Source organism: Melanotaenia boesemani, chromosome 13 (assembly GCF_017639745.1).
Source record: "Melanotaenia boesemani isolate fMelBoe1 chromosome 13, fMelBoe1.pri, whole genome shotgun sequence".
Classification (NCBI taxonomy): domain Eukaryota; kingdom Metazoa; phylum Chordata; class Actinopteri; order Atheriniformes; family Melanotaeniidae; genus Melanotaenia; species Melanotaenia boesemani.
This window is the reverse complement of record NC_055694.1, coordinates 22,707,039-22,729,437: the sequence shown is the minus strand read 5'-3', so window position 1 is coordinate 22,729,437 and position 22,399 is coordinate 22,707,039. Positions and strand designations below refer to the sequence as shown.

Genomic DNA, 22,399 nt, shown 5'->3' with positions numbered 1-22,399 from the left:
GGTATAAAATTTACCTGTAGGAGAAGCTGTGAGACCAGGAATGTTGTCATCTCCAGACACAAGGACATTCTCAGGAAGAAGATGCATCACAGAAAGCAATGGAAGATGTTTTTTTACCACAAAGTCCAAATGTGCTCCATCAATAACCTTCAAGAAACTGCTGTCTGCAAAAAGAGACATAACAAATTTATGATGAATATGTATATGCATTTCATGGCAAACAGGCAAATTCTTCCTCTGAGTAGAGATATTTCACCCTGACATAAACCCACCTAAAGAAATCCTATCCATCTCTTTGGCATCAGTCTAATATTTCCCCAGAAGCAGGAAGTGACCTGGCAGCATGACACCCAAAACGCAGACACTTCAATTTTTCAATATTCCATTTTTGCTGTTTGTGACATATCTGCAATGTCCCACTGCACAGCAAGCATCATTTTCCAAGGCTAAAACTAAAATGACAGCCATTCAGTTTGGAAAACATGATTGTCCACACGAGCACTGCAGCACAGACGAGGCACAAGGCATGAGCAATGAGGTAGACGCTGTCATCTTTCAAGCAGGTCATCCAGTGACAAGTGACAACCCACAACTCCTGTCATCAACACAAAGCGCAGATCATTTGGAAGGTGAGTAAAAATGTGTTTGATGTGCAGCTCTTGTTAGCTTCTTTCAACCTGAACAGCATAACAATCTTTCACTGTGGCAGGGTTAATGATTGCACCCTCAATGGCATCAGTGACAATACAGCAAGCTCCATTCACTCCCTTGCGCTGTTCAACAAGCCGGTAAAAGGCAATCTGAAAGTGAGTCATTATACACAGTAAAATGATTGTTATATCTGAAAACATTTAACTGATGGGCTATATTTTATTTCCATAATTATCAATGTAAACAAAGTGGTATGATGATTACTGCTTGTTGTTTTCATGCAGACAAATAATGGAACCACAGCACTGGAGAAACAGAGTTTTTCAAACAGGAACAGATTTAAAAACTATCATCACACATGTTATCATCACTGTTATATATTTTTTTTCTCTACTTCATTCAATCATCTGCTTTCAATATCTGCAACACAACAACACTTACAGCACAACGCCGGGAGGTGATTGTGTTGGTGATCCCTTACTTTTTGAAAGCATACTTAGACTAACAGATTGCAGAAAATGTAGGCAGGGTTAGATCCATCATGTTGTAATTGAAAAGCTTACAGCGGGAGAAAGATTAAACAAAAAACCTTCTTATGGTCTATATGAACAATTTGTAATGATTTTACAGAAACCTGCTGACAAGTATGACTGTCACCTTTAGCATGCAATAAAATGATGTATTTCATCATATGAGTATCAAACCTCCATTGTCATCCTCAAACATTTCAGGTAAAATAATGACTTAAGATGGGACTTTTAGATAAGAGGACACAGCCCTGAAAAACACTCGACGAATCAATATCAGGACTGGAGCTGTGATCCACATGACTTGACTGGCAGATCAAAGTGAAGACACTGTGACTTTGAGCTTTCATTTCTAACAGCTGAGCTTTGAAAAAGTAAAACTGAAGATTTTATATCTCAGTGTCACTTCTGTTATCATCACTGTTAAGGTTTTCACTCGAAAAACTGCTTGCCGAAAGAAAATTTAGGTTAGCTCTGTAGCAGTGGTTCTGTTAGAGATATCTTTCTATGGGGAACAGCCCCATTACGTATCCAGACACGTACATTCGTAGCTGGTAGTCAGGGCATCTGAAGCAAGGTCCCAAGTCTTCCAACAGGAGCATAGCAGCATCATTCAGAATGTCACTGTATTATATCTGTGTCATTTCTTTCCATCTATTTTTATCAGCCCATGTGAAGGCTAAGTTTCCCTCCTGCTTTGGCTGTTTCAATCCTGTTTTAACAGACACCTTAAAAAAGCATTTACACCAAAAGGAGATTTTTTTGGCATGTTCAAATGATCCAGTAAGTTCAAATTCATATTTTTTCCTCACAAGTATTTATGCAACCTAGATTTCCAGCCCAGAATTTAAAACCATAAACTATGTAGTTACAAACCTTAATGTAACTACACTGTGTAGCATAGTACCCAGTGTAGAACAGAATACCAGAAAACTACATAAGGACTCAGGTATGCAGTTTTGTGAGAAGCTACTCAAAATCCCAGTCTGGATAAAGTGCTGAATATAAGCCACGCAGAAGCTGATATTCCTAATGAAAATGTGTTTTTATTTTTTTAAAACAGCAAGGCATTTTTCTATTTAGTTTAGACTTTGCATAACACTTTTAAACTTGGTGTATAGATTGAAATAAACCGGATTTTAGAAAGAGGAAAATCCATACTACTTAACAGACACTTCATGATTAGCTGAAATTTAAGAAATAAATATTATGAATGCACATTAAAAAAAGAAAAATGGTTAATATATGAATACTTTATGTTAACAGTGTGGTTAGCAAAATGTCTATATCTGTTAATAAGAGTGTTTTTATTTTTAAAGTCTCTGTGGGGGATTGAAAAGGAAAGTTGACGACTGCCTGTATCACTGTGTTTTGCTCCTCTCTATCCTCATGACTCATCCTGGTCAAAAACATTTCAAACAGTTAGACTGAGAGAGAAAAAAATATTTAAATAAGGTGCCTGCTTCTCAAACGAAAACAGAAGATGGTTTGGGAAAATCTTTCAAGTTGAAGCACAGCTTCACCTCTTCTACAAACATTTTTAGTGCCAAAAGCTGCTCATATTGAAATGGTGTTGTTATTAAACAGAGGGAAAAAGTAGGATGGATAGAAATGAAAGAAAGGAAGAAATCAAACTTTTTTGACACAGATGGTGCCCAGGTGTCAGCTTCTTTTTCATCTTTTATTTCTTGTTATTTATTATGCATCAGGCTTGAGTTTCAGTCAGATGCTGTGCATAGATTAGAAAACTACTCCAAAATTTTCCTTACAGCACTAGTGTGGTACCTCAGATTCAGTTGAGCAGCAACTTGGCAAGAGATGTGAAACCTAGCAAGTGTGTGAGGGGGGACAAAAATGGCTCAGCATCAGAAAAACAGAGGCAGTAGTTCTGGGAGCAGGTTGTGTGAGAAAATGGAAGGTAATACAGATGGGAGCACCAGAATTTTGGGAAGTTTTGCTTTTGTTTTTTTTAAACACTGATTTCAAATTCAGTCTATTCAACATCATAAGAAATGATCACAAGACTATTCAGGGCCAAAATGTAAATATTTCTGCAGCTCAGGGTGATGTAAAGTAAATAATAGCAATCACATAAGTGAAATTGTTTAACTGACTGAAATCCAGAGTTTGTTTGGCAGCCTGTATGTAAGATCAGACTGTAACGTTAGTTGTTTATAAGCTGACTAAATTAAGTTTAATTCTCTAATGAACATGGGTTCTTGTCATTAAACACAGACATGATGTGCAGTATTTATATTATATTATTGTGAGCCATTATAGGTTTAGAGGTAGGCTATACCCCAGTGACCAGTGTGTCCTTTTTTTTTCTTTTTTTTTTTAGGAGATTCCCAAAAATTGGTAATAATTCATGTATCAACATCATTAGCAATTTAGTTTCATTGGAGACTGAAGAGATATTTGGTCTTGTTAATCTTTGTTTGTTTGTTTGTTTTTTTATCTGTGTTTTTACTATCCAGTTTGTCTTTTTGTACACAATCAATATTTGATTGTAAATTATGTGGGGAAAAAAAGCAATTTTAAAAGAATTAAATTTAGCTGATTTTATTAGCACCATTGTTTCTCATTTTTATTCGATAAATATCACAAAAATATTATTACTGTAAACTTTTTGTTGAGATAGCTGTCTAATAAAAATCCTACAGGTTGACAGCCTTTAAGCTTGTGGTTTTAAGTATTTATTTAAACCTTAATAATTTCTTTCCCTTATCAAACAGCTCTGATGCAGCAGTTTTGTTGCATCAGAACTGCAGCATCTCAGACACCAAATCTGAAACTGAAGCCCCTCAGCAGCTCTTAGAGTTGTCCATCCCGGTCTTATTTTTCTCTTTTTTTTACCCTAAAAACGTGGAAGCACTAAAAACCCTCTTCATTCTGGGCTACAGAGACTTTTTGGTTCATCGGTGAAAAAACTTGTCATGGCACTACCATTTTCTTCTTCACAGGCATAGACACAAAATTAATGCATCATGCTATTGCTTCACATGAGGAAATGCTAATGTGAACACAATGTACCATCTGTTCGTCACATTAAGAGGTCTCCAAGAGCAGCACCCTCATCCTTTTCAGCTGCTCTTCCCCTTTTCTCCCAGTCGCTTACAGTTAATCAAGCCAATGAGCTTACCACCTCCTTCTGCACTTGTTTCCTCCTCCTTGTTTTTGCCTCTAATCCTGTAGGACTTTGAAAAGCCCCAAGGAAACTTCCTTCCTGTATTTTTTCAGTTTTTCCCTTTTCCCATCTCTTGACCCCGGCTCCAACTCTGAAAAATAGTGGAGCTTTGACTTCTTTGCCACCACCACTCTATTTCTGTCCTCTGGATGGTTTACTGCTCCCTTTTCAGTGAGTGTTACTACTGGCATTTTTACAATTACTCTTTCAAACACTTCGTTTTTCTCCACCATTCATACTTTCTGGTAGAACTTATATTTAAAAAGATTAAAACTGCTTTTGTGCAAACTTTTTTTCTTTTGAAAGTGGTCACTTTATTATCACAACATATATACTTTCTTTTTAGCATTATTTATGTCTGGCTACACATTACATACACTGTATTTTACCACCAATATATTTATCTAATTATGCAATCTGATTATATTTATGTAGGAAATACAACAGTCTGAATTGTATTTATTTTATTTAGACATCACTTTTCATTTCCACTTTTTCACAAAGTGAGTCTTTGACAGGGCAAATCTTTTCTACTTCCTTGCTTCCATCTCCTCTTCTTCATGTGCCCATTAATTACCCTAATCCCAGAGAGAAAAGAGTTTGTGTGTGTCTGTGTGTGCAACTCAGCCAGTGGAAGAAAGCTTGACTAGGCAGCAGAACATAGAAACACCCAGCAGTTGGCAGCCACCTACAGTGTATCCTGCTCTGCTCCTATTCTGGCATCCAATTACTTCCCTCTACATACCCCACAAATAACCCACGAGATATATATTTATATACTCATAACCACATGCACATACACAGTCAGAGTTATTGTTTAGTACCATCATATATTTCCAAAAAGGCCTTCTGTAAAAACACACAATTGGGATGACAAAACAGGAAGATCTTGCAGATTTCTACCTTAGCATATACAGTTTGTATAAACATACAATAGAACAGAAGATATATGTATATCTGCCTCCCCACACATATTTTTATGCTTATATGTGATATGATTCACAAAGAATAAGGCAAGAATTATTTATTATTTTTCGGCTTGCCAGAGGTCATGTTGAATTGTTAACATAATTCTAATAGAAACAAGAACACTGAATCTTAATTATTCATTAAAAAGGAAGTGAATTCTGTTCATATTTTCCACTTTTGTTTAAAAAAAAGAAAAAGTGGTCACTCCATATATATCTTTTCCATTATCTACCAAATACTCTTCATTCTCTATAGGGTCTCCACATACATTGTAGTCAATTCAATCAGCTAGAAGTCAAACTGAAAGTCTTTTGTTTTTGTTAAACACCTGGTGGACATGCTGCCATGCCCAGTGAGATGTTAAAAGGACAAATTGGTTCAAAATATCTACAGCAAAATTAAAAGATACAAAGTACAAATATAAGTAAAAAATGTTCTAACATTTAAGTACCTCACAAATATTGTACAAATAAACTGCAAATTTATCCATGTTAGTGGTACAGCTTTCAGGATGGCAGAGTTTTACCATTACAGTTCTACATAAAGCATCAGCAAAGGCAACAGGTGCAAGCAGACCCACTAACTCAGCCAAATGGCAGTGCGATGAAGCGGTACAGTAACAGAGAATCAACAGTGCATAAAAGTAGCTTGTTGAAGGTAGCACATGACTGCCAATCTACCACAGAAAGATTTCAAGAAAGTCTGTAAGCTGAATATGCACTGAAACATCGTAAGTCGAACGCTTGAAAACTGAGTTTGCAATGTTTTTTGCAACTAAATCCATCTTCAGCACTCCAAGGCAACTGCAACATCCTAAATCAAGAATCAGGATATCTGTATTTTTAACAGCTCAGTTTCAATGTATCTCAGTTTCAATCCTATCATGCCCTGTCAAATAACCAACTGATGGTCAAGTACACGCAATCGACTTGAATTTAGTAGATTTCAAATCGTGAGCATTTGCAGTCACATAACTCACACTTTATTCATTTAATTTTATTGTCATGGTGAGGAAAACACACGAAATACATTGGAAAAAGTCATGAAGATACTTTCCATGGAAACCAGCCTTTTTTCAGCCAGTGGACAGAGTACTCCCGTCCACAGAATACAACAGCCGGCTTTGTTTGAAAACAAGCTCCACTGTGTAAATGATAAGACTGTGGTTTGATTTATTTTTTACAGAAAAGCAGTAAAATAACTAAAATTCCTTTAATAACCCAAAGACACAAGATGATAAATACATATTTATACAATACCATTTTATTGTAAATGACTTAGTAAATCAACAAAACATTCAGCAAGAACATTCAGCAGGAGGAATCAGAATCTAGCCCTAAGCTCAGTGCTGTGAATACTGAATGTACATTTGCTGTCAATCCACAAGTAGCGCAGCAAACAATAAAACACATATTCTCACAGGCTCTAAGACAACTGTCGCAATATATATATATATATATATAAAGTCAAAAAGTGCTAATCCTGAAAAACTGATGCTCATGCTAATCAACAAATTACAAGCCTAAAAACACAAGAGCCACCAAGACCGGTGATAACAATGATGATGGCTGACAGTAAACAAAGACAGGCGGCGTTATTTCAATTGCTAGACAAGCAACAATGTGTGGGAATGCTGCGAGGCACTATGGCAACACCACTAGCCTTGTTGAGCCTCATGCACTTAATCACACTACAGAAGAATATTGTGAGAAAAGTCTGTTGCTATCTGAAGAAGAGAATAAAAAGGTGTAACAAGGACAAAACACTCTTCAGTCAGTCTTTTGGCAGTGGATCCAGTAGGACAATGCTTAATTCTATTGGTTTCAATAGGCACCTGTAAACATATCCTGTTAGTTGATTTAGTGATCACAAAAGACCCATCCTGTAAGTCTGTAAGTGGGACATCCGTGTTCAAGATGATTATATCTCTGGTGCTTTAAATGTGAGAAAAGGGACAAAAAAAAACGAGTTAAATGCGTCTATAATAAGCTGTGAGTCAGCCTAAAACTGGCTGCTGGGCAACAAACGATCATTTAACAGTAAAGCTATAAATCAGTGTGAGACAGCTCATCTGTTTGGAGTGTAAATAAGTACAGATTGTAAATTACCATTAGGCCTTGACCAAACTCTTCTCTGTGTCAGGAGCTATTAATGGTTATGAATTAATAATGAAGTCACTTCTGCTTTGCCACATTTGTAAATGCATACAACTCTCTCGCTTTGGAGGCACGTATTAGGATCTGTGTGAAAGCCACTGGCTTGTAATAAACTCAGATTAAGATGCTTACAAAATACGCCCACCTAAACTCCTGGATCTTTGTTATATCACAATCTGATGACTTTCATTACAAACATGTTACAAACAGACCTGTGTGTGCAACTTTAAAAATGCTAACTTTGTTTAACTTAAATATTTATAAACAATAATGTTTTTGTTGTTTGTTTTTTTTGTTCGTTTGTTTTTTTTATTGATGTGTGTTTGTTTGGTTTGTTGAGGCGTCATCTCACAAATGGGAAATGCTCCAGACTCGTATAGCTCTTTTAAACATATCTAAGCTCTACATAGTGGTTTATAGTTTCTCACTCATTCATTCCCACAGTCATATACCAATGAGAGTGTTATGGGGCAATGTTTGGCGAGGTCAGTTTGACACATGAACAGGCTGGAAATCAAACTCTGGATCTTCCAATTGAAAGATGAAGATTCTACCATCTGAACCACAGCCCCACCTTTCTTTGAAGTGAGATTTGTCTGGGCAGCATGACAGCAGAAGATTGAGCTTGAAAGCAGGGGTTTCATGCCAAATGCATGAGAGCTGCCACTCTGAACTTTTCAGGACTCAGTTGAACAGAGACTAGCCTCACAACCTATATAGACTGTGTGCATACTCGGGCCAAAATGTAGAGCTGCACAAATCATACATGCTGAAAAAAACATGAAAGTAAACAGACAGAAGACAGAAACGCTCTATGTTTGTTTATGTGCTACACTCTACACGCTTGTCCTATTTCTTCCTTTTACAATCAGCCACATTCCAGCGTAATGATGGTGTGTTTACTGCTTCCATCACTTTAATGTAGTGGGCATGTGCAAATACAGCCATTCATTACTTTAGTTTCTTTATTTTTATTGAATTCAACTTTTAACCCCAACTTCAGCTGCAGAAAATCAGTAGGTAAATAAAGATATTTTTCTCTCAAGTCACAGTGTTTTAAAATAAAGTTAGAAAGACCCTGCTTAATGCAGACTTTGTAATGAATGGAGGAAATGCAAAAATACTGAGCCTACAGGAAATGCTTTCTCGTTTGAATTAGACATGAACGGGCATTATAAGGAATGCACTTATTTCTTCTACACAAACTGACTGACTTACTTGATTTTTTTAACATTTCATCTTTCAATTCTTACAGCAAAAACAAGAACTGTGTGGTCCTTTCAAAGTGGATGAGACAAATGAAAACAGGGTTTTGATTGTGAAAAAGAAACAATAAGAGTGCTGACAACATGGCTCAGGAAGCAGAGAAGCAGCATCCCACTAAAACAACAGGCTAATGGTTAATAATTCAGCGAGTATAAGAGTCCGTTTGAGAGCAGGTTTTCTAATATTCATGTGATATGATAGCCAAGACAGGAACTATGCCTCTCACAGGGCACAGTATTATTCATACTGAGATGCACTACAGTGTTTTGTAATTCATAGCTTTAGTTTTATGCCAGAAAGGACATATTTAGATCAACCAAGAACCTCAGAAGCAAACTTAATCATTTTTAATAAAATTTCTAAAATCTTACAATGATTTAGAAATTCAATGGTATACCAGTAAATAAACTGGGATCCACCAAAACAACTCTCACCTAACGGTATGGCAATAACCTGTTAGGATGGAGCATGGAGGGGAAATGTGCTCATCTTAAAGGAAAGTACAGATATAATTAAATATATATATATATATATATATATATATATATATATATATATATATATATATATATATAGCTGGAACTGTTCTTAAAAGAAAGCATGGAGGATGTTGAGGTTAGTAATCTACTGACTCAAGCTACCTGGGAAAAGCTCCTTAGCAAGCCAACCGTGAAGTGGAAGGACTTGCCTGTTTCAGATTTGTGGCTTAAGCAAGATTTAGTGACTGTCCAAAGTGCAGGTTGGACACTGTCAGGATCTGTGGATTGTCTCCCAGTACAATTCCCAGATCCTATATTACTTATTTTTAACAATATCCCTGGTCTGAGGCACCATAGTCCTTATATTTCAACATTATGATGTGGAGCTGTAACACCAAACTTGTAGCAGTCGACAAAACAAGCAGTCTGACAAAAAAAAAAAGGGGGGGGGGGGGGGTTCTTTTCCCCCTAAGTCAACAGAAAACACCACTGTGGTGGTTGCATTAGTTCACTATATCAAGGCTCCAGGCTTCCATTTTTCTGCCCCTCTAATGTCACCGTTTTTTCTAACACCAACTGGGCATAACTCATTTTGTTTATGCATTCCTATTTTTTCCACAGGAGATTTGTTGTCTATGTCATCAGTAAGACTTTAAGATGGTGTTGCTAGTTCTGCTGACCTAAATAGCCTCTTGCAACTGTTTATTTGGTTTGTCTGTATTTCCTGACAACCGTGTAGTATTTTATAATTTTATGTGTTATTATTGAAGCTATGCAGACCAATCCTCTACAAAACATTACACCTGTTGACATCCCATCAGACAGAATGAAACATAAATTAAACTTGCTTCAACAGCATCAAGTTCAAAATTGTACCTTTGTTTAAAATCTGTGTCCCAATAAGCAGCTAATGTAATTGTCAGTGTTTCCATCAGAAAACACACTGTTGTGAAAGCTGACAGGTTAACTTTGCTCTCTAATCTTTATGGAATGCACCTGTGACAATTATTTTACAAACAAAATATGAAAATTGATTCTTACAGTCAACAGTGTCCTTCAGCAGGGGGTGGAGCAGGCCTCTTGGTGATCCATGGTAGAGATTCAACCTATGGGATAAAGTCAGTCTTAACTTGGCACCTGACCCATCTTTTTTTTTTTTTTAAAGCAATCCCACTGATCAAGTCACTGGGATCTTATATGTAAGCATTAGATATATTAGCTTATCCTATCTCACGTTTCTCTGCTTGCAGACTAGCCAGGTCAGTGTTGTAGTGTTTGTCATCAATAAGACTAATCTTCAGCCTCTTGAAATGCAGCTGGACCGCAGCTGGTGAATTGTTCTTGGGAATCCATTGTGCACTGAAGGGCCACTTTAACATAAGTGTGTAGCAGGTGGAAAGCTAGTTGATGTGCTGCACCGCAAAGCTAACTGTGGTTGTAGTGCAGAACAAGGACCCTATTAAGTCTGCTCATAGTGAAAGAGCTTAAAACAGCAGCTGCAGTCCAAGAACGTGGACTTGGGGTCAGTCTGATGATAATGAGAAACTGACTGAATCAGTAACCAAACATTTTTAACAGAAAACAACATCACTTCTTTAGGATCAACATACTAAAGGAAGTTTCATTTGTTTTCTGAAGCAGGTTGGTTGTATTTATGTGACACCATGAGTTCTACTAAGTCTCTGAAATGACTTGAGATTCAGATTTTGTCCCAGCCCTAAATGTTGCTATAATTAATAACATTTTAACATGCATCTAATATCACACTAGCTACATTTGTAGTAGTAATTCTGGCATGAATGCAGTAAAAAGCTTTAAAAATTTAATTGCTGTGTTACATGAAAATGCAAAAAGCTTGGAAGGTAAATAGGACTAACAAACAAAACAAACTAGATGTAAGACCGGTCCCAACAGCAACCCCTTTTCGTTATAAATACACCTGTCCTTCAGTAATCTCCATATGAAACCCCATTAATCCCTGGCTGTGGTAATTAGAAATGAGCTAATCACCTTCTGTCCCCATCAGCAGCAAGACCCTCTGGCCTGTTGGTAAAAAGCTCCAGGACAGTGAAGCCTCTTCCCAGAGCCTGATGGGAGCCGTCTGGTTTGGGAGACAATGACACCAGCTCCAAAACCAGCAATGTGCTGGGCAACAGCAAAGATGTATGGAAGTACAGGACCTGGTGAAACAGACATTGAGTAAAGAAAAACAATATCAATGACACACCACTGACTTGTTCCAAATGTGACTTACATTTTTACCTGTAGGTTTTCCTCGACTAAAAAAAAGGTTTGTATCATCTGTGATCTTAATTCTGGTGATCATTTTAAATTAGCAGTTTAATGCCAAACTGCAGAATCTACAAATAAAAAGCTACTTAAAAAAATCAGCAGAGTACGCCATCATCATGTTCCATCCAACCAAAGAAAAAAGAAAAGAAAAAGCACTGATGTTTTTTGTTTTGATAAGCAATAATTTTAACATTTTTCCAATTATCTGATATTTCTTCCATCATTAGTCATACAAAGATCACATACTCACATTTGCTTAATGAATGATAAAAAAAAAAAAAACTGGGAAATTGTTTCATACCACCAAAAAAAGAGAAGTAAGAGCACCACCCAGACATATGATACGGGTTCACATAGAAGGTTTGTTTTTGTTTTTTGTTTTTTTAATCAGAAATGAGCTCCAGTGGTAAAATTACACCTGAATCCAAAAATGATCTTGATCTCACTGCAGAAATTAGGGCATATCTTTGGGAAAAATAGAAATAAATACATTTAGTTTAATTTGTACAGTCTAATAGTCTAATACCATTGTTAGAGAACAGAGACTTCTGATTATTAGCACAAATTTGAAATGAGAGATGTTTGAGAGCCTCTGTGATACTTTTATTTAAGAAAAAAAAATCAAAAGTCTACAAGGCAATTGCTTAAGATCAAAGAAACCCATGTTTCATCAGACTGTAATGTTAGACACAGGACATGGCACTGAAAGAATATCAATGAGATATATCTGTTAGAGCTGGTTCACAGTGTAGAAAGTCTGCAGAGGACATTCATATAGCTTCAGGGTGTCCTGGAGCATCTGTAGAGCTAATTTCAACCCATACATTGCATTTCACCATGAACTAAGCAGAACTCCATTGATCAAGGCCATGAAAGCCACAGCTACTGAAAGAAAGGCACAAAAAGGCTGTGTGATCATTTTCAATAAATGCAAAATTGTGAATGGGTAAGTCACATTCTTTCTGGGATAATGTTCACTGATAGTGAACACCACAGTAAAACCAAAAAAGTGCTCTTTGGGAATGAAATATTTCAAATTGTTTATGGGCAATGAGATGAAGCCTGTAAGGGTATGGTTAGCTGCCTCTGAAACTGCTGGCAAGGAGCAAATCAAAGGAATGATGAAATCTGAAGATTAACAAAGCGTTTTAGGATGAAACCTGTTACCTGGTGTCAGAAAACATATTTCTGAGGGTCTTGAGCGTTTCTGAAGGACAGGGACTTGAAAAAAATCAGTTAGCACGCCAGGAATGAATTATCAGAAAATATTCAAAAATCTGACCCTGCAAAGAGGAATCCTATAAACATGAAAAGAACTGAAACCCCATATTGATGAGTAAAACTTGAAGAAACTACTAACTGGTGCAAAAAGACTGTGCTCAAAAGACTTTTAGATGATGTTATTGTTAATACTTGTTTTTTAATAACTTGGGATATTTTATTGAAATCTTTTCATTTTGCAAAACTGATTATTTTGCATTTTTCCTAAGATAACATCTTAAATTTAGGAGGCCAATAATTCCAAAAACACAAGGGCCATACAACAGACACAAAGTTTGTAAGTGGGCAAAGAAATTGATCGTATGAGTCGCTAACACCTGGGGTAAAAATAAACAAAAGGTTAAAAAGTTTATGTAATAAAGTTCCCCCAGTGACAGATCATTTCTCCACTAACTGTATGTACTCTGTGTGACAGGGCTAAACATGAGTTATTCTACTTGCATAATAATAATAATAATAATAATAATAATAATAATAATAATAATAATAATAATAATAATAATAATAATAATAATAACAAATAAACAGCATGACACGGGGAAATGACCTATAAACTAACACAGATGGTGCTTTGTGGGGTTCATAGCACCCAGTTTGGCTTTAAGTTTCAACTGTTCATGTCATTTTAGGATAATCAAAATAAGAACCTTATACAGATGTAGTATTTGGACTGTGAATACGTGGTATTGTAAACACTGAGGATAAATAGTCCAAGACCACAAAACACACATCAATTGAATAAATTAAGAGTTGCTATGACGACACACAATGGCTTAGTCTCTGCAGGTTAACAGAGGAAAAATACATGGCATTTAGCTTTTTTAATGTCAGCCTTACACCGGTATATTCAGGTCGCTGAAATGATGTTTGATTGTGGATCCATGCCAATAGGATTTCATAAAAGATGTATAAATACTGAAACTACATATATATAGAGAGAGAAAATAAAACAACAAATCCATCATCTTTACACCAGAATACATCCAGAAGAAATGGTGACTGAAAAATGTGAAGCTAAAAACAAAGAGGTATCTATTCTTTAATAGGCATATGTTCTCAGCTATAAAAAAAAAAAAAAAACTGCAATAATCATGTCACGTGCACTTTATTAGTTAATATCCTTTTCTCTGAAGGATTAATAAACCCTTTTACCATCCAACTGCTTTTGATTCAAGCAGATTGGTGCTGATCTCCAAACTGCAGACATCTAGTGACAATGAGTCAAAAAAACAAGTGTTTACATGAATCCCTTAATGGTGAGGACACATTAAACATTTAATATTCAGAAGGTGAGTATGTATGCCTAGCAAGGAAACACTTTGGGATTATGTAGAGGGGGTTTGACCTGCTATTTCTATACAAGTTCAGAGACAGTCAACCCTTTTGGGAGCTTATTTGTAGTCTATGCCAGGTAGGTGCAATTGTATACAGACTCTGATGTGCTCAAATTGGAAATAATAGCCTACGCCAGAGCCACCCTGTTTTACATGCACAAAGGCCTGGATATGATAAAGAGATCCACAAATTCTCTCTGATCCATTGGTCCTAGAACACAAAGGATGCTATTTTTCAAAGCCATAAAGAACAACATGATAGCGTCATCAGGAAAAAAAACAAAAAAAAAAAACACCTAAGTAGACTTGAGCCACCCTAAAATACAGAACCAATTTCCCCAGGCCTACTGGGGAGCATGTTCATCTTTAGACAGACAATCAGCCACAACAAAGCCACATACTTAAATTCCCAGCTACCAAGGGATTCCTATTTTGGCCACATCAGACTTTTATCTCCACACATGGTGAATTCGAATGACTTTTTCCAAAGAGAAGCACTGCAGAATACAAATGCTCAACATGGCCGGTAAAATATAAGCTTATTTCTGTAGCATATTTAAAACAAGCTCAGATGAAGAAAGTGTCCTACAAACTGAACAAGTTCAAATATAGTTATTTCTAAAACATCAATAAATGTTTGTTAACATAAACAGTAAAGCAACAAATTAATAAGTTAAAGATAATCCACTAAAAAAAACAATGCATTTACATCCACAGGTGTTTGCCTAGCCTGCAAGGATATAAAGATTCCTGAAATGCTTTGGCTCAAAAGCTGATGCATGCTAAAATACAAGTGCTTAATGTTTTTTTTAAATTTTGATATCAGTAGCTTTTGGCTACAATAATACAACGTATGCATTCTCACCTAAAACCTCAAATTTCTTACTAAGAATCACAATGCAATAGCAAACAACTTATTGCATGTTGTGTAAACAGGAAATTATTAGTCAGTAGGAGGCGGTGCATTCTGTCATATTTACCCACTATGATAATGTAGAATTTACATAGCGGTCAAAGTAATGCAAATGTGGACACTGCTCAGGACAGATTCCCAATTCAAAGCTTTAATTTCTTTTCTAGTCTCTCCACTGCTTTGATACAACTCTAATTTGATTTTGGTCAAAACTAAGGCAGACAAAAAAAGATAAAGAAAAAACCCCTAGGGAAAAATACTTCCTAAAAAATTTACATTGACTCAGATTTTCTTAAAAAAAAAAGGAGGTGAAGTCAAAGCTAAAGAAGAGCAGCAGCAAGTGTTATTGTTTTAGCTGCAAGGAGACACAACTTAAGGCTTTGTTCATGTTATTTTATAGTAAATATTCAGAGAAGGACTTTTCTTATCTCTTCTGTGCTCTTGCTTCAGAACAGGCACAGAGGAGATGCATCATTCTTAAATTGCCTGAGTTAGCTGGCTCATAACTCATAACTCAGAGGACTGAAAGTATAATCTTTAGCGTCCAGTTTACTGTTATTTTTTCTGTTTTCACTAAAGATTATTCTTATCTGTACAGGAACATTCAGGTGAAAGAAAGAATTTTAAAAATTGTTGACTGACAATTTGAGATCCAGATGCATCGTTGTTTATATTTTTGTATTTCAAAATTCAGTTTGATGTTCCACAGCTGCTCTTTATTATGAGTTCCTTCATTACAGCATCATATACTTCACTCTACTGAAACTCACACTAACCAAACAATGTTAAAGTTCTGCTTAGACAGACAGACTTTTTGGCCAAGATGACAATCATACACGTTACTTAAAAGCACACAAGCTTGGCAAGCCTTATTCTCAATGAAAAAGGCATAACGTGTCACTGGATAAAGGAGCTGGAGTCAATAAACACCTACAACCAATGCAGATACATTTGACATGAGAATGAATGCAGATTTTCTACTTTGCCACTGAGGACAAAAGCCAGATGTTTACATACTGCAATGATTTTAGTCCAGTGCAAAGCTGGCTTTTGAAAAGGACTTATGATGCTTTACCCTCAGCATCTGTCCTATTTTTAGGAGGACTAAGAGTTGTTTATAAGAAAAAAAAAAGCTTGAAACTATCTGCACAGCATTGGACCACTAAGAACTACATTCTTTGGCACAGTATCATTTCACACTGAATTACACAGAGTTGAATTTAATTGTGTCAAATTGCTGTGCATTGCAATAGGGGTGAATTGGATCATACCACACTAGCTGACTCACAAGTACGTTTATTCCTGCATTTAGTTCAAGATGAAACAGTGAACTGAGATTGGTCATGCAAAGCTCAGAGTTTATACCACTTGATTATCAGCATTACAGGTCTTTTTTTTTTTTTAAGAGTGGTACATTAAGGCAATGTAGCGAGATCTTGCTCTTTTAATGTAACCAGAACACTAGGAGATGTCACTAAGAAAAAACAGCCTCCATCTGCTACAACACCAGGCACCACAATGTTGGCCCTAATGAGAGGTTACACTGCGCAGCGATTGTCAACAAGGCAGCAATCGATTCATACAGTGGTAAATATTTCATTCCCATAAATTGAGTAAAGATGGAAGAACAAAAATGGGATAAAAATAAATAATCACCAGCACAGTGGCATGCAGCTTCAAGTGACCCTAGCTGCCCATAACCAACCAGTCAGCAGTCTGATAGTTTTTCTGTGACCCATTTGTGGGTGATGGAGGATTTTACTATTGCAATAAACAGGCAAATCTAAGTGTGAGGGTACATTGCTGTGAGAAGTGAAGCAAGAAAAGACTTAAGTGATATATTTTGTAAATTTACTTTGGTGTTTACAGCCTAAGCCAGCTGAATAAAACAGCATGTTTAGTCATGATCCTACATGCTAGTGTAGCTCGTTTGAGCTCAACTAATATATTATCATGGGTTGTTTTGCTGTTTAATAATGTTATAAGGAAAGGAAAGGACCTCAGTAAAAAATGGAGAAATAAACTAATAAACTGTAACTTGCTTTTGGATTTTTTCAACACAAATGTGTTGTTACAGCTTAATTTTCGAAAAAGAAAAGCTAAAGCTAAGTCATCCAACCCCTTGAGGTGGTCATTCAAAAGCTCAACATAGGGCATCTGCACGAGCACAGATGAGGGAATCACAGACACGGCACATAACAAAAAGGTTGCAAATGAGCATCAGTTTTGCAAAGAGAAGTCCAGAGTAGCTGGATTATAATTGACATAGAACTGTTAGACCTCTGGAGGCTTCCCTAAAGAAAAGCAAACAGAATATTTCCATTTAGTCTAAACACTGTGTAGGCTCAGGGTTAGGTGTCAGTTAGCTGGGACTTACATAGTAGTCTGCATGTCTGGTCACATCATGCATGTTTGTGACATGTACATACCTAAGCTGACAGTAAAAAAAAAAAAAGTTACACATAAGTTCCTGCTGTTCGTCTAATTTATTGTTGTTTATTGTGTGCCTTCACCATAGGACTTCGTTGTCAAAGATTTTAGTCAAGAAATTCAACTCATGAAGACTTACAAGTAAAGCAAACACACGTTTGAGACTCCTGGCTATATGCTTTGATACCATAGACTGTATATAGAGATATTTGATACTAGCTTTGGAAGGACAGCCAAGGCCTTGTTGAGGAGGGGGGGAAGACAGAGAAGGAGAAAGAGTGGAAGAAAAGATCCAGCAAGTCATTTTACAGGGACAGAACCAGCGGGTATCAGCATTACAAATCCTCTTGGCGTGAAATTCTGACTGTCACCAGCATAGAAGAGATGAGAAATGGCAGTGTGGATGATAGAGAGGCAGAGAAAATGACAAGGACAGAGTCTTCAGGCTCCCTTATGGCCAATATGTCACTGGATTGCAGCTAGGCAGATAGGACTGGTATGTACACTATATATGTGACAGTTGAATCAAACAGACTTTCAATTCAACATCCTGGCAGGTCTAAAACTTATGGAAAATCTTAACTGTTCATCACAACTGCTTCTCCGTCTATAAAGTGAAACAAAACGGCAACCAGAAAAGAGGGTTAGTTTCCATTAATGGTGGCAGTGAATGCCACGTTACCAGAGGTGTCAATGAGGTTGACAAAAAGAAAATGATATATAAAAAGAAAATGCGATTTGATATATCACAAGGACCGATAAGAGAAGGTGAAAAGAAATAGGGACAAGAAAGGAAAGCAGGTGGAGAATAGGGAAAACCGAGTTATCAGCTGAAGAGGAAAAAACCACAGCAATTACTGAAAAATCAGCCCAATTATGTGGAATCCCTGACAGCAATGTGGTTTTTATCCAGAAAGATTTCACAAACTGGGTTTCTTAAGAAACTCTCCTTCTGATGCTTTTAGGCTATTATGAGATAATTAATCATTTTTTCTATTAAAGCCTGCATCTCCTGAACTGCATCTATCTGAACTGAAGTATTATTTCTAGTATGAATCAAGAGTTGAAAACTGGCTTTGAAAACAAAATTCAACATTTTATTTACTAACTGCTGGATCTAAAATAATTTTCTGGAAATTTTGGTAAGTTTCTAAAATGAAACAAAAATGTAAATCTTTATTAATTCCTTTTCAACTTTTTGTAAAAGATACAAACAAAAAAGTAAACTATTTTTAGTCTCTTTACTGATCAACTTCATAATATCCAGAAAATTGAAACATTTTTTTTTGATGGAGCATCATAAAAAGTAGAGAGAAAGGCTAAGAAAGAAAAGTATATGTGAAAATACAAGAAATTTGTTGCAAAATATGCAAATTAATTGTGGGAGAGGTTGTCAAAGTTGGGTATAAGGACCATTCATCACTTTGTGCAAAACCCCTTCATACAATCATTCATCACCTCAAGGCAAAACTGCAAAAATAGACAGAGCATAATATTTTAAAAAGGTTCAGAAAGTCTGAAGACATCTCAGAAATTAAAAGCTAAGATCAAAATGGCGACCTTCAGGCTCTGAGGTAGCACTGCATGAGCACCAGTTACTGGTTTGGGAGTACGTTGCAGAACCACCCAACACAATAAGTGGTCACATCAAGATATGTCATTATAAATCGTTTTACACAAAGACAAATCTATAACAACTCTCCACATCCATCAAATATGAATTTGCCTATAATTTAAGGAAATTAAAAGTACAATTATTTAACATTAGTTATCAGTGATGATTTTGTACCTTTAAAATGAAAGAAACCACAGAGTTTACCTAAGGGAAAAGTGATAAATGCACTTTTGGTACAGAAATTAAACCTTTATTTCTGTGTGTGAAGGAAAAACCGGACCTATGTATTTATGTAGAGAATTCATTCTGGCTACCAAAAACACTGTCTATAAAGTGCATTAAACTGGATGCCATCATAGGTCGAGTGTGTGCTACGTAAAGACTTTTGGCAGCACAAATCACAAATTAGATCAAACAGAAAATCTTTCACCTACCACCAAAATACACATGGCCAAAAAAACATGACAAGCTCCCTCTAGAGGCAGTGTTTGGTTTGTCCCTTTTAAGCTATGGTACAAATTCCACAACTACAGCTGAGCAAAAATTATTGCAGAATATTTGATGTAAGGTAAAGACAGTGCCAGTGTCTAACAGTCATCAGTGGTATTATACTTTCAGGCACTTCCACGGGACTACAGAGTTCTTTCTTATGTTGTCTAAGATTTTAATATAAATACACTACAAACACACTGCTACTCTATATATCTAAATTAGAGATAAAAATCCAATCTGATCTGGGAGAAACAGGTGAGCTTGGAAACTGCCTAAGGTCCTGAGAGCAGAGGCGACGTTGGCTCGGATTTAGTGTTAGCAAGTTTAACGCTCTGAATTGCATAAAGAGCTGGTCTGACGCAAATGAGAAATGAATAACACTAAGTTACAAGATCATAACTCACATTTTCCTTGAAGAAAAGTTGTTACAGTGTCAGCCTCATTCACCATAAGCATCAACACAGACTCCAGTTACCGAAATGCATACCTACAAGCAATGAACATCTCCTAATTAGCCCAACTCTTTTAACCCTTTCGCTAAGTTTCTCCATTTCAGCTTCTGTGCCTCTGATGTCCAAGGCTTTGTCTCTGACACCAACAAAATTCTCCAAAATCCCCAGTTTTGCCAACAACCAATCTAAGTGTCTGCTGAGTAAAGTCTAAAAGTTGTCACACGGGCTTTGGTCTCCTGACATTTGGTAAATCCTGACTGAAATGCCTTACATATAAACTAGGGGTGGTGGCTGAGTGCTAGAGATGTATCACAAAATCACAGAAATGCAGGAACTATACAACAGTGGAAGAAAATAGTGGCACTCTGCCAAACTTCAGATACTAAGAGGCAAAGATGGAATTGACATGTCAAAGCCTGGAACAACAAAGTACAAGACAGGAAGAATCTCTTGCTTTCCCCTCTACCTCAACACGCCCACACACAGTGCACACCCCAGGGAGGGCTGATAGCAGAAATATTGGGACAAGCTCTCAGTATGTGGTACTGTTTGTATGTGTGTTTGAGTGTTTCTGTGTGGACTGAAATGGGACAGGAACAGAAAGACTGAAGATGGGAAAGGAGAAAGAACAGCCAAATAGAAATCAAGTAAATGCACATCATGCATGGTAGAAATAAGCCCCACACACACACACATACATACAGAGCAAGAGAAAGCTAAAACCTCCTCAAGGCTCTCATCTCTCCCTACTGTCACCTCAGCAGTAGCTCTTGTGGCTCTTCTGTTCCCTCAGTTGCACATGCACACACCCACACCCACAGTATATAGCTGTGTATTACAGGATCTGCCACTCCACAGTGTAAAGCTGTTAAGCAGCAGCTGCTCTACGATATGTTTGGTCCCATTGGAGCTGAAATATTGATCAGTTCTCAGGCAAAGCGTGCAGTCTTCACCCCCACCGTCTCAATGTATAATTGAAGTGTATATCTCTTAGTATGGAATGCCAGTTGGGAGAAAAAAATTAAGCATGGAGGTAAGTTGTCTTTGCTGCCATCACAGCTCCTTTGTGCATCAATCATATGGCTTTTCACGAAGGCAGGGTTTATAGGCTTTCTACGTTTAACTTGAGAAAGAGCCATGAATAGTAAAAGAAAGGGAATGGAAGACAGGACAAACCAAGATTTAACATAGGTTGGTGTTTTACAGCTAGCCATTTATTTGAGCAGCTCAGCACAGATGATGCAAAATTCCCTCAGTTTTTTTGTTTTTTTGTCTTTGCTAATGAGGATTCATACAAAACTCATTATATGGCTAATTAAGCTATATCTGCTGTTTTTCAAAAGAAGCTCAGTTAAAGACCAAATTAAATAAAGAAAGAAGTGGGATGCATTATCTTCACATTGTGTCTGTTAATGAGCAAGATCCCTCTGATTGGCTGCTCAGAATTGTGAATGGACCCTGTATTAAGCCTCATTTATGCACTACCTTAAACACACACAGATCGGAGCGACCTGTTCTGTGTATAGGAGTGTTACATTATCATGATCTCATCCACTGTCGACATATATGTTACTCTGTAAAACTGATTTCGAAACTCGGAGGTGAACTCTGAACTGCCTTCTTGTGGATGTATTGCCACACAACCGTGTCAGTGTAAAGTAGGAATACATGGGCTGACAAAGTTTGAAACAGATATACATAAAGGGAGCATACATGAGCCTTTAATGTGACTATGATGATGTTGGATACTAAAATTGAACAAAAAATGAACTGACCTTTCTTTATTAAATGTTTATTGTCTCACAGTTTGACTTATCCAGTTGTGTACAGCACAGTTTCCCTCTGCATTGCAAAGTTATGTCCTTTCACAGAGATGTTGATTGTGTTAAATAAAAGTGGTATTTGAGTTGTCTGTAGGTGCTGTATTTTTGTCCCAGTCACCGGTAACACAAGGAGAAACAGGGTGGGGGTTGCTGTCTGCTGGCATATAAAGGGACCAAAAATAATTTTGAACAAAAGTGAGAACAGAAAGTAGAGGGTTAGACAGGAGATTAACTCACATCTCTGTGCTGAAAGTTTCAATTTATTTGGATAGATTGTTCTTGTATCTTTTCAAATGAGTTGACAGATGTGCGTAATCTTTTACATAATCACTCTTACAAAGTTTGGTTGGCATGAATAGATTTTTCATAAGGGGATATTAAAATATAGGCAGCATTGTTCATTTTTAACTGATATTTAATCTTAGACTGGAGGAGCTTTCCTGTCTTATCCACTGTTTAAAATAAGAAAAATTGGTCCATGTTGCATGAAAGAGCACACCTCACCTCTAACGCATGTACACTGAGCCATCTC

The 22,399-nt window shown here is 36.7% G+C and overlaps 1 protein-coding gene across 2 annotated transcripts in view; it reads right to left on the bottom strand.

Annotated features, from left to right (window-relative positions):
- The window catches only part of nphp4 (nephronophthisis 4), a 184,646-nt gene that overhangs the window by 151,685 nt on the left and 10,562 nt on the right, over nt 1–22,399 (bottom strand). For both annotated transcript variants that reach the window (XM_042003774.1, XM_042003773.1), the window contains exons 4-6: nt 11,246–11,415; nt 10,277–10,341; nt 15–164 (exon numbers count right to left, since the gene is read on the bottom strand). In XM_042003774.1, the coding sequence (XP_041859708.1) occupies nt 15–164; nt 10,277–10,341; nt 11,246–11,415 (385 nt within the window). The remainder of the gene's footprint in view (nt 1–14; nt 165–10,276; nt 10,342–11,245; nt 11,416–22,399) is intronic.